Source organism: Lampris incognitus, chromosome 15, assembly GCF_029633865.1.
Source record: "Lampris incognitus isolate fLamInc1 chromosome 15, fLamInc1.hap2, whole genome shotgun sequence".
In the NCBI taxonomy this organism is placed as follows: domain Eukaryota; kingdom Metazoa; phylum Chordata; class Actinopteri; order Lampriformes; family Lampridae; genus Lampris; species Lampris incognitus.
In genome coordinates, this window is record NC_079225.1 from 6,643,645 (window position 1) to 6,656,324 (window position 12,680).

Here is a 12,680-nt window from a genome sequence, read left to right on the forward strand (position 1 = left end):
ACATTTGTACCAATTACAATTGGCACTGAAACACCCAAGAGTGACTAATTTCCCCAAGAAGCCCTGTGATTTGTCCTGTCCTCATGTGAACTGCAGCTACAATCCCCCTGAAAATCCAGATGCACAGCCTAGAACATTTCTACTGGATAAAATCCAGACGCACAGCCTAGAACATTTTAAAATCCAGATGCACAGCCTAGAACATTTCTACTGGATAAAATCCAGATGCACAGCCTGGAACATTTTAAAATCCAGATGCACAGCCTAGAACATTTCTACTGGATAAAATCCAGACGCACCGCCTAGAACTTTTCTACTGGATAAAATCCAGACGCGCAGCCTAGAACATTTTAAAATTCAGATGCACAGCCTCGAACATTTCTATTGGATAAAATCCAGATGCACAGCCTAGAACATTTCTACTGGATAAAATCCAGACGCAAAGCCTAGCACATTTCTACTGGATAAAATCCAGATGCACAGCCTAAAACATTTCTACTGGAGAAAATCCAAATGCACAGCGTAGAACTTTTTAAAATCCAGATGCACAGCCTCGAACATTTCTACTGGATAAAATCCAGACGCACAGCCTAGAACTTTTCTACTGGATAAAATCCAGACGCACAGCCTAGAACATTTTAAAATCCAGATGCACAGCCTAGAACATTTCTACTGGATAAAATCCAGATGCACAGCCTAGAACATTTCTACTGGATAAAATCCAGATGCACAGCCTAAAACATTTCTACTGGATAAAATCCAGATGCAAAGTCTAGAACATTTCTACTGGATAAAATCAAGATGCACAGCCTAGAACATTTCTACTGGATAAAATCCAGAAGCAAAGCCTAGAACATTTCTACTGGATAAAATCCAGATGCACAGCCTAGAACATTTCTACTGGATAAAATCCAGAAGCAAAGCCTAGAACATTTCTATTGGATAAAAATCAAGATGCACAGCCTAGAACATTTCTACTGGATAAAATCCAGATGCAAAGCCTAGAACATTTGTACTGGATAAAATCCAGATGCACAGCCTAGAACATGTCTACTGGATAAAATCCAGATGCACACCCTAGAACAGGAGTGGGCAATCTAATCAAGAAAGGGCCAGTGTGGGTGAAGGTTTTTGTTCCAACCACTAATCAACCAGTAGACTCTTTGCTGAGGAACTTGATTAGGAGACACAGGCGTGTAATTGCTTGGTTGGAACAAAAACCTTCACCCACACTGGCCCTTTCTGGATAAGATTGCCCACCCCTGCCCTAGAACATTTCTACTGGATAAAATCCAATTAGACAACCTGGAACATTTCTACTGCATACTTGAAATAATGTCCTCAATGTCCTTCAACCTAAGCACTGTTAAAGTAACCATGTTTTGAGTCTTAGCAGAACACAGCAACTTAACCCTATTAATGCTTGTATATGTACAGCCTTATTATTATTACTATATTGCTGCCTGTTCATCTCACACCTTCTTGATGCCCACTGCTTGCAAATGAGAGCCCTGACTGCTGACAGTGGCAAAAACCCACATTTCACACTACAATGCTCCCAAAGAATTTGTTTGTGTGTGTGAACGAGACACAGAATCAGCAAGAGAAAGAGAGTATATGGAGGCTTTGGAAGGAACAACTCACATTGGGATAAAAACAGTTACAAGTCTGTTGCGTCTTGGCAAGTTAAGCCAGAAACAAGTGAAAACCAAAGAGGTGCTCTCTACATGAATTAATATTGCTACCACAGTACAAGACCAAGATTTTGACTTTAGTGCCAATTAGGAAAATACACACAATTTCCAAGGATAGGGATAAATCATTTTACAAACACATTATAGACAGATGCTTCCAAAACCTTAAAAAACGAAGGGGGTAGAAATGAGATGCTCAGAGAGTTAGATACATTTTTCCGTGTTAATGCTTCTTTGTGGATAGTGATGTTTGGTACTCACTTCATCTTGTAGGTCTTGGCCCCGATGACTAAGGAGAGGAGCTGGTGTCCGAGGCAAATCCCAAACACAGGTTTAGGCTGCTCAACACATACCACCTTTCTCAAATTGTCTATGGTGGCTTGACAGAACTTGGGATCTCCCGGGCCATTACTGACAAACAAACCATCAAACTCTGGGGAGGGAAAAAAAACAAAACACTAAATACCTGCACAAACTGTGATTTAGGCATGGCAAGGCAAATTTACATAGCACATTTCATACACAAAAGAAATTCAATTTGCTTGACATTAAGGCATAAAAAGACATTAGAAGATTAATAAGATGAATATTAAAAGAATAAGATAAAGAATTGAAAAATGAATCAAAGAATAATAAAAATATAATAATCAAACAGAGTTTGTGATTATTTAGTAAAATGCAGTGGTGAACAAACTTTTGAGTGTGGATTTAAATGAGGAGCAAAACTAATCTCTTCAGGTAGTCTGTTCCAATTGTGAGCTGCATAATGATTGGAACACTGCCTCACCATGTTTGGTTTTTTTCCTGCAAACTATTAGCAAAGATAACCTGAGAGATCTGGAGGGTTCATATTCTAATAGCAGGTCCATGATGTATTTCTGCCCTGAACCATTATGGCATTTATACACAATGAATAGTATTTTTAAATTGATTCTGTGACTCACTGGAAGCCAGTTAAGGGATCTGAGAACTGGAGTTACAGTGGATAGAAAATGAATGCACACCCCTTCAAAGGTTTTACATTTTTTGTGTCAGGGTCTGTAAATTTCATGGAATTAAATGCAACTTGTTTTGCCCTGATCCAAACTAAACAAAATACCATATAAATGCATTGAAATCATTTTAATTTGAAAAAAAAATCTTCATTACTTTTAATTATACAGTCAATACTTGGTGGAAGCACCTTTGACAGCAACAACAGCTACCAGTCTTCTTTTAGGGCAGCTTTCCGTAAGGTTGGTACAGCTGAATTTGGAGATTTTCCCCAATTCCTCTTTGCAGAACAGTTTAAGCTGGGAGAGGTTAGCCTGTTTTCGCTAATGGACAGCAACCTTCAACTCATTCCAAAGATTTTCAATGGGATTTAGGTTGGGGCTTTGACTTGGCCACTCCAAAATATTCACCATGTTCTTTGGTAGCTTTGTGTCATTGTCCTGTTACAATATGAATTTTCAACCCATTTTCAGACTTTTTGCAGACTTCATATGGTTCTTCTCCAGAATCTTCCTCAACTTGGCTCCATCCATCCTCCCTTCAAACCTGACAAGTTCCCCAGTCCCTACAGATGAGAAATATCCCCGAAACATTATGCTGCCACCACTGTGGTTCACAATCAGGATGGTGCCGTTCGGTGAAAACCCAATATAGCCCATCACCAAAACATAATGCGCCTCATGCATGAATGTTTTCTTACTTTTCTCTTACATTTGTTCTTGCACAAAGTAATAAGAGGAAATTAAAATGCTGTGGGAGTCATGAAAACATGCACACTGGCCAATTTTGTTCTTACCCACCTGAGTATGTTGATGAGCTTCTACTGGATCACCACCTTGTTGTGGTGGAGACGCTTGCGGGTACTAATGAGCCCAAGAGCTATGCCGTCCGGAGCTTGGCTCCTGGTAGGCTCACCCAAGGCAGCTGGGTAAAGGGGGAGGTTCCAAAAGAAGTGCGATCCAATAAAGACCTCAACAGTGGAACTGGCGAAAGATGTCTTCAGGTGACAATGCCAGTGAAGGTGGATGAAGGCTGCAACAGAAGGTGGTCCCCAATTGTCTTGGTTCTCCATGCCATTGAACTCTGGCCACCCCCTGCGAAGGACCGCATGGTGGCTGCAGGCGCATCAGCCTCCCCATGTAAAAAGCTGTCATGCGCAGGCGTCCTCCCGTAAGGATCAACCCATTAATATCCTGGGTCAAAGTCCTGTGATGATCAGGAAGTAGTGACGGAGGAAGGACAGTTCAGTCTGGCAGCCCCTAGTCACAACCTGGCACAAAGGCAGTGGGTGCATGATCAGTTGCTAAGCCCTGGGACCGAGGCAGAGGGGCTTCTCGGCTGTTGCACCTACATGTCTTTGGACCGTGGGAGAAAACCAGAGCAATCGGAGGAAACCATGAATTTTCCTGATGTTGTACAGGGCAAATCAGCACGACAAGCAATCAAGGCCACGTGAACTTTAATGGTTAGTTGGTCATCAATCATGACACCCAGGATTCGGGCAGACTTTGTGGGCATGAGTTGGGTTTATCCAAGCTGGATACTCATCTGTTGTAAGAATGGACTGGCTGGGATGACTTTTTTTCTTCTTTATAAACTTTATTTGCAAACTTGGTAACATACAAAGAGGTTCACTCATTCAACCAGGGATGCAGAATGTGGAAAAAAAACAAAAACAAAATACACATATATAAGCCCATCCATTATCCAAACCGCTTATCCTGCTGCCAGGGTCACGGGGATGCTGGAGCCTATCCCAGCACTCACTGGGTGGCAGGCAGGGAGACACCCTGGACAGGCCACCAGGCCATCACAGGGGACATATGTAATTGCAAGAGTAAAATCATGATACATGGCAAGAGAATAATAAATTGTGTCTTAATTGCTTCATTATTTTCCATAACACTTTTTTTTCCTTTCAAGAGCCTAAATTCAACACAGCTGACTGAAGGAATTCAGTCCGTTTCTTCACAACTGGTGCTCCAAAACTAAAGTCGTCACGTTTTTTCTAAACAGACATTGTAACACTTTTTTAAATCTTGTGGTATTGCCAACAGACCCCCCCCCCTCACCAAATCAAAGAAACCAAGCAAAAAATACTCACACACCATCCCCACTACATCCCACTCCACACACACCATTCAACCAAACTCCAACATCACCCTCCCTCCCCAATCACAACAGCAGTGCTCCCCTCCACAAATCCACTAACAAAGTCTTCTTCTCTAATGTAACTATACAACAACAAATTCAAAGTTCTCACATTCCACACTGTTCCACTTCACTCTCAGATTCCTCCATATCCCCCCTACATCCATCTCACTCATAACCCTCTCCCACACTTTCTCCACAGCTGCTCTTCTCACTTCTAGAGCAATCTATACAACCCTCTCATTTTCTCACTCATCAAACTCACTCTCCTCTCTCCTTCTCCTACATACATTTCTATCTCTCCTTCCTCATCTAACACAGACTCTCTCTCAATCATACTGACCAATTCTCTCTGCACCCCCCCCTTGATCTTTCCCATCATCCTCTCCGCCGTTCCCAACCTCATTTCATCACCCCTGCCCCTCACTTCATCTACCAGTACCTGTGCCCTCATAAACCCTGGTACATATTCATATGCTAGAGCCCTTATCTTCCTAAACCCGCTCTCCATGTCACCCTGCTGTAGACTGTTTCTCCCTCAAATGTGATGTTCGGATTTAAAAACACTGGTTGTTCCCACACCTGCTTCACACTCTTTCATTCATACTGCACACATCTCACAAACTCTCCCCACGCTCCCAGCACCTCCTTGTAAAACTCAGACACTTCACTCAACATGCCTTTCTTCAGCTGCATATACACTCCACCCCACCCCAACACACCCTCCACATTTATAAATTGCCTCTCTTAAAAACATCTTCCATATATGATCTCTCTTGTTTCTCAAACATATAACCATAATTTTCACCTAAGTGCTTTCTTTTTCACCCCTAAATTGATTAACTTCAACCCACCATCTTCATGCTCGTTTTCCATCACCTCCCTTGCTAGCCTAACTCCCTTCCCATCCCACAGGAACTCACTCACCATTCTTTCTACCTCCTTCAACACTCTCTCAGGCACATCCAACACATTCATTACAAACACAATCGTAATCATAACTAATCCATTCACAACCGCCACCTTCCCTTCAGCTTCAACCCTCTAATACCCCTTTTACCCTGGCCAAAAACCCGCTAACATCCGCCTTCGGTGGTCAATGTTGCATTGTCCAAATGCGGCTGTTAGTGGGTTTTTTGGCCAGTGTGAAAGGCGTATAAGTTTCCAAAACCCTAATGTTTTCCTGCTCTTATTTAATACCTCTTCATACTGTATAGCTCTCCCTTCTTAATCCTCAATCCGTAAATTCACACCTAACTTCTGGTTTATCTATATTTACTTTAGCCCCTGATGCCCTACCATACAGCTCTACACTATCGAATACCTCAACTACACTTTCCCTGTCCCTGTCCCTTACTGTAACTGTTGTGTCACCCGCATATTGATAAATTAAACTCACCTGCCCTCCTGGTAGCTCTATAGCCCTAATCCTATCATTTCCCTTCAACAGTGCTGCTAACAGTTCTGCTGACAAGGAGAACAGCAGAGCCGACAGGGGACACTCTTGCCTGACTGACCTCACTATCCTAAATGTGTCTATGACTGTCCATTAATGTGACATTATATGTCGCATTTAATTAATTTAATGTTCATTCATTCATTCATCTTCAGCCGCTTCTCCGGGGTCGGGTCGCAGTGGCAGCAAGCTAAGTAGGGCACTCCAGACGTCCTTCTCACCAGCAACGCCCTCCAGCTCCTCCTGGGGGATCCCAAGGCATTCCCAGGCCAGATTGGACATGTAGTCCCTCCAGCGAGTTCTGGGTCTACCCCAGGGTCTCCTCCCTGTTGGCCATGCCCAGTAAACCTCCAAAGGAAGGCGCCCAGGAGGCATCCTAATCAGATGCCGAACCACCTCAACTGGCGAAGGAGCAGCGGCTCTACTCCGAGCTCCCTCCGGATGTCCGAGCTCTTCACCCTATCTCTAAGGCGCTCATGACCATAGGTGAGGATTGGAACGGAGACTGACTGGTAAATTGAGAGCTTTGCCTTCCAGCTCAGTTCCTTCTTTACCACAACGGTCCGGTACAACGTCCGCATTACTGTTTAATTTAATGTGTTTATTTTAATTAATCTAATGTGTTGGGTAATGTTTAAATAATTTAATGTGTCATTAAAGTCACCCACTACCATACAGTTCTCACCAACCATCCCTCCCAATTTCACAAAAAACAAAACAAAAAAACCCTCCTCTCCCTTTCATCTGGTGCATACACATTCAACAATTGAAATTCTTTACCGAAGTGCTCAAAAGTAATCCCTGTTGCTCTCCCCTCACTATCATCCACACATTCCCTAACATCCTCAACTATACTTTTTTTCACTAATAGTGCAACCCCTCTTGTTCTGACGCCACCATTGTTCATACATTTCTCCATCCATTCTCCCAACCTCTCTCATGCACCCCTCCTCCCAATGTCTCCTGCAAACATAAAATATCAGACTCACATACCATGAAGGTTTGCTGTCTCCTCATCCTATCCCTTATCCCATTTGCATTAAATGAGGTGATTTCAACCATCAAAAGTATAGATGGAAAGAGATGCCCCATTTTAACTATCTAAGCTATTTTTTCCACTTTCTTTTGTTTTCTAGCAGATTTCCTCCCCTGTGGGCTTTCCTATTTGTAGCCAGCTTTCCCAGTTTATTCTCCTCACTGTCTGTAATGTCTGAAATAACCCACTGCCCCCCTCCTTTCTCTACCCCAGTAGCCTCCCTTACTTCCCCACCATCTTCCCCTCTGTTCTTCATCCCTTCTTTCACTCTCACCACCAACGTTGTCTTCTTTCTTCTCTCCATCCTTCTTTCTTGGCTTACTGTCCGTGTTGTTGCCAGTCTTATCAGTCTCCTTCTCACCTTCTGCCTCCATGGGTGTGTCCTCCACTACAGTCTCGGCCTCATCTCGTTCTCACTCCACCACCTCCTCCATCTGTTCTCCGTCATCATTCCCCATTGCAACGTTCTGCTCTGCTCCCACCTCTTCTCCTCTGATTCCTTCTTCTCTCTGCCGCTCCTCCTCTTCTCTCTCCGTCTCTCTCCGCTCATCGCTCTCTCGCATAGTGTCGCCTCTTGCCGCATTTGAAGCAAGTCAACTAAAGGCACTCTCTAAAAATGTGCCAGGTTTAACAGAGTCTGCACACATGAACCTGTCTGTTATGAATGGCTCAAAAATATTCTGTACCTCTTTTATGGAGTAGGGAAGTGAATGGACCTGGTCGTTGAAACATACTTTTAAGAATCTCGTTCCATCAGCTATTTCTGTACCAGGCCACGTGTGTCGTATAATTGGCGATAAAAACCCTTCACTCCCCATTCTTGCAGCTTTGCAAGTATCTTCCAGTCTTCCAGATAGACAAGCAGGTTGACGAAGGACACCACCAAATCATTATTTGTGATGTTTTCGGTCTGAATCATCGTCTTTCACTCATATGCCATCCGTCAATTTGGATTTCCCCTCCTCGCCCTTCATTGTGTCTTCTCTCCTCTTACTCTGCAACCAACTATCTCTCCACACTCTTTCTACACCTTCTTCAATATATCCATCATGGTAACGCTTTCACTTCCCTCCATCTCCACTTTCACCGTCAACTCTTCGCTGTATTTCTCTCTCCTTTCTCCACGTTCTTCTCCACTGTTTTTCTGTCATTCGCCATCTTCACTCGTTTGTTCCATGTCCCCTCTCATTGTCCTTTTCCTTTCCTTTGTCGTTAATTTTTTTCCCTTTGTCTCTTCACTTTTCACGTCTTTACTGTTTTTTTCTGTCTGTGTTCTTAATATTCATTGTTAGTTCCTTTCCGTTGTTCATGGCCATGATTCCCATCCGGAAAAAAAAACATTCATACACAAGACTAAAGCAAGAAACAAAGGAGAAAAAAAAGGACTTAGACAAAAGAAATTTGCATAAAATCAATGAAAGTCTAACTGTACTAGCGCTCCCCCAACTGAGCTATTTCGGCATGGTTCTTTGTCAGCTAACAGCTTAGCTAACTCCTCAGAGTACAACAAGTCCTGCCCTGACTAGTACCAACCATGGCTGGGATGACAAGGAGCTCAGTCTTAGACAGGTTAAGCTGAAGGTGGTGTTCGTTCATCCATGCAGAGATATCAGCAAGGCATGATGATATCTGTGCCAAGACTGTGAGGTCATCTGGCGGGAATGATAGGAAGAGCTGGGTATCATCAGCATAGCAATGGTATGAGAAACCATGGGAGCGTATGATTACACCAAGTGAGGAGGTGTATATTGAGAAGAAGAGGGGACTGAGCACTGACCCTTGAGGTACCCCTGTGGATAGGCCATGTGGTTTAGACACTTCTCCCCTCCAAGATACTCTAAAAGATCTCCCCGAGAGGTAGGACTTGAACGAGCAGAGCGCAGATTCTGAGCTACCAAGCTCAGTGAGTGTGGAGAGGAGGATTTGGTGGTTAACTGTGTCAAAGGTAGCTGACAGATTCAGCAGCAATAAAGCTGAGGACTGAGCAGCAGCTCTAGCCAAATGCAGTGATTCTATTACCAACAGAGTGTAGTCTCAGTAGAGTGACCCTGCTTAAAGCCAGAATGATTCGGATCATACAGATTGTTCTCAGAAAGGAATTCAAAGACTTGGTTAAAGACCGTGTGCTCAAGTATTTTTGAAAGAAGGGGTAGGAGTGAAACCGGTCTGCAGTTTTCAACCTGGGCTGGGTTGAATGTAGGTTTTTTTGAGCAGCGGGGTGGCCCAAGCTTGATTAAATTCAGTGGGGAACACACCTGTTGTAAGCGAGGAGTTGATGATGTGTGTGACTGCAGGGTTAAGTGAGGGGAAAATGTCTAGAGGAGGTTGGATGGTATCGTGTTCAGCGGAAAGTTAGTGGGACGAGAGTCCAGCAGAAGCTTGGAGACTTCCTTCCCGGTCAAGAGGGAGAATGAGGTGAGTGAGGCACTGTTAGCTGGAAGCGGCAGATAGAGTTGGTCAGGCTCAGAGAACTGGTTACTGATGGCAGAAACCTTATCAGTAAAGTACAAGGCGAACATGTCAGGAGTGAGCAGAGTGGGAGTTGGAGGAGGTGGTGGATTGAAGAGTGAGTTAAAAGCAAAAAACATTTTTCGAGCATCAGTGGCGCCACAGATCTTGTTCTGATAGTACGTGAGCTTAGCTGTTTTTAAGCTGGAAGAGAATGACGCTAGGAGACACTGATAGTCACTGAGGACAGTAGACTCTGGTTTTATGCCATTTTCTCTCTGCCGCTCTGAGCCCACCCTTTGCTCTCTGAAGACCTCAGTGAGCCATGGACTGGGGGGCATTTCGAGCAGGTTTGGATGCTAGAGGGCAGATATTGTTAAGGGAGGAGGGTAGAGAGGAACAGAGTGTCTGTAGCCTCATTGACAAGAAGTGAAGAAAATTCATTATGAGGAGGCATGGAAGCCAAGACCTCATTGGAGAGCTGGGTTAGTGTAAGGGGCCGGACGTTTCGGCGGAAGGATACCCTTTTATCCCTTTTACGCTGGCCAAAAAACCCACTAACATCCGCCTTTGGTCAAATAAAAAGGTGGATGTTAGCGAGTTGTTAGCGGGTTTTTTGGTCAGTGTGAAAGGGGTATTTGTGGTGGAACGTGAGGATGTTCCAGTAAAGAGGCCGTAAATTGAATAAAAAAGTGGTCTGACAGATGTAGGGGGGTGACAGTCAGATTTAGTAGTTCCAAGTCAAGATCAAGGCTTTTGTGCGTATTGGCTGACATGTGGTTTAGAACACTTAAATTTGTATCTTACGTTTTGCAGACTGTGGGTGGTGCAATGCACTTTCCACTTCTCAGTGATGGACTTAACAGTAATTTGAGGTACCGTCAAAGTCTTGGAAGTCTTTTTATATCCCTCATGTGATGTGTACCTTTCCACAATTTTGTCATGAACTTGTTTTGGGAGGTCTTTGGAGCCCAAGCTGCTGTCTGTGTGGGAGTACACTTGCCAACTGAATGACCATTGTACACAGATTTGTTTTTATTCACGTTATCACGTTAATTGCTATAACTACACAGGTGTTGGAAAATTAGTTCTGGTCTGATCTTGAACGCAACTGGTTATTCCTGAGATACTTTAAATGATGCTTAAGTAAAGGGGGTGCATCCTTATCAAATTGAGATATGGCAGTTGTTTATTTTCAATTGTTGTTAGAACATTTTAAAATAGATTTTCAATTTTAAATTGTTAAGTATATGTTTATATTAGTGGGAAAAATGAATTTATTGCATTCTAATTCCTGGCTTTAGATCAACTAAATGTGAAACTAGTTCGAGGAGTGTATTCTTTTCTATTCACTGTATATTTTCAGTCTTCTTAATCCTTTTCAGAACTGTAGCAACAGCACTCTGTATGAGTTGTAGCCATTTTATAGCTTTTTTTTGGGAGGACCAGGGGAAAAAAAAAAAAACAATAGTCAAATCTAATGGAAATCAAGGCATGGATAAGTTTGTTGCTGTGTTTATGTGGCTTTCAAATTTTAGTTCTGATCCTATAATTACACTCAGATTTCTGGCGAGGCTTGCAGTCTTGATTGACAGGATTTAGAGGTAGGCAATAATTTTCAACCTCTTTCCTACGGCCAAACAATGATTTCAGTTTTATCTTTGTTTAACTGGAGAAAATGTTGTGACATCCAGTTATTAATTTGTTCCAAGCACCGTCAAAGCATACAGTTAGGTATCATCTGCATAGCTGCTGTGCTGCAGAACTTCACCTAAAGGAGCATGTAAAAATTAAACAGTACTGGCCTGAGGATCGAGCCATGGGAGACCCTGCAAGTCATTTTATGTAATAAGATACATAGAAGCCAACTGAAACAAAGAAGTTCCTATCTTGACAATAATACTTCAACCAAATTAGGACAGTTTCGGAAAGCCCATTTCAGTTCTCCAGTCTGGGCAGAAGTAGTGCATGGTTGATAGGGATGAGTATCATTAAGATTTTAATGGTACCACTACTGTTACTGATACTGCTTATCGATCCGGTAATTTCACGGCACCCTTCTCTGAGCATAAAGCAACATTGGTTGGCTTTGCAGAGCATTACTTTTAATCAATAACCCTTGCTTGTATAATTTAGTTACCTCTGTGTGGGCTTAAGGCTGCTAGCATACATAACAGAGCTGAGGTGGATGGGGCAGCGAGAGATGAACTACGACCTAGGTAGCTGAAATCTGTGCAAATTCTCTGCCTGTATTTGATGAACTTTGCTAGATGTTTCGAAAGATTCTTCTGTTTTTGCCCTTACATACAAGGACTTGTTGCACTTGGGGCAACGAGCACTGTCAGCATCGACTCTGGTGAAGTATAACCAGACTTCTGACCATTTAATTCTCTCAGCAACTGTCACTACGAGCAGAATCTGTGGATGTGTGTGTGTATCTGAGAGAGGCAGAGAGAGCTGGCCCCACCCCTCGGCTTGCACATATGACATGCTGAGATAGCGCTCTCTCCTCTGGGTTGGGAACAGTGAAAATGAATCGTATATGAATATTTTAATCTTATTGCATATTAGAAATGGATTGGTGAGATAAAAGGTGCAAGGTAACCTTTATGTAGCCTAAATAAAAAGGAAATTTATTTTCGTAATTTCTCAAATACCGATAGCAGAACCAGTAACGTCGGCGCTTATCAATACTACGGTCTTTATAATTTAGCCCCTGGGCCTGTTTAATACCATGTTTTGGTACCCATCCCTAATGGTCCACAGTACTGAAAGCAGCACTAAGGACACATAGTTAGAATAAGCTATGTATGTCTTTGTCAACAGTTACTAAACAATCTAAATTCCAAGCAACTTTTCTCCCCAGCTTTTATCTAACCTATGAATTCCTTCACCCAAAACT

General features: G+C 42.9%; 1 protein-coding gene across 1 annotated transcript in view; it reads right to left on the bottom strand.

Moving 5' to 3' along the window:
• Positions 1-12,680, bottom strand: part of cad (carbamoyl-phosphate synthetase 2, aspartate transcarbamylase, and dihydroorotase) — a 141,585-nt gene that overhangs the window by 103,894 nt on the left and 25,011 nt on the right. Inside the window, exon 6 of the mRNA XM_056295188.1 lies at positions 1,956-2,127. Coding sequence (XP_056151163.1) covers positions 1,956-2,127 — 172 coding nt within the window. The remainder of the gene's footprint in view (positions 1-1,955; positions 2,128-12,680) is intronic.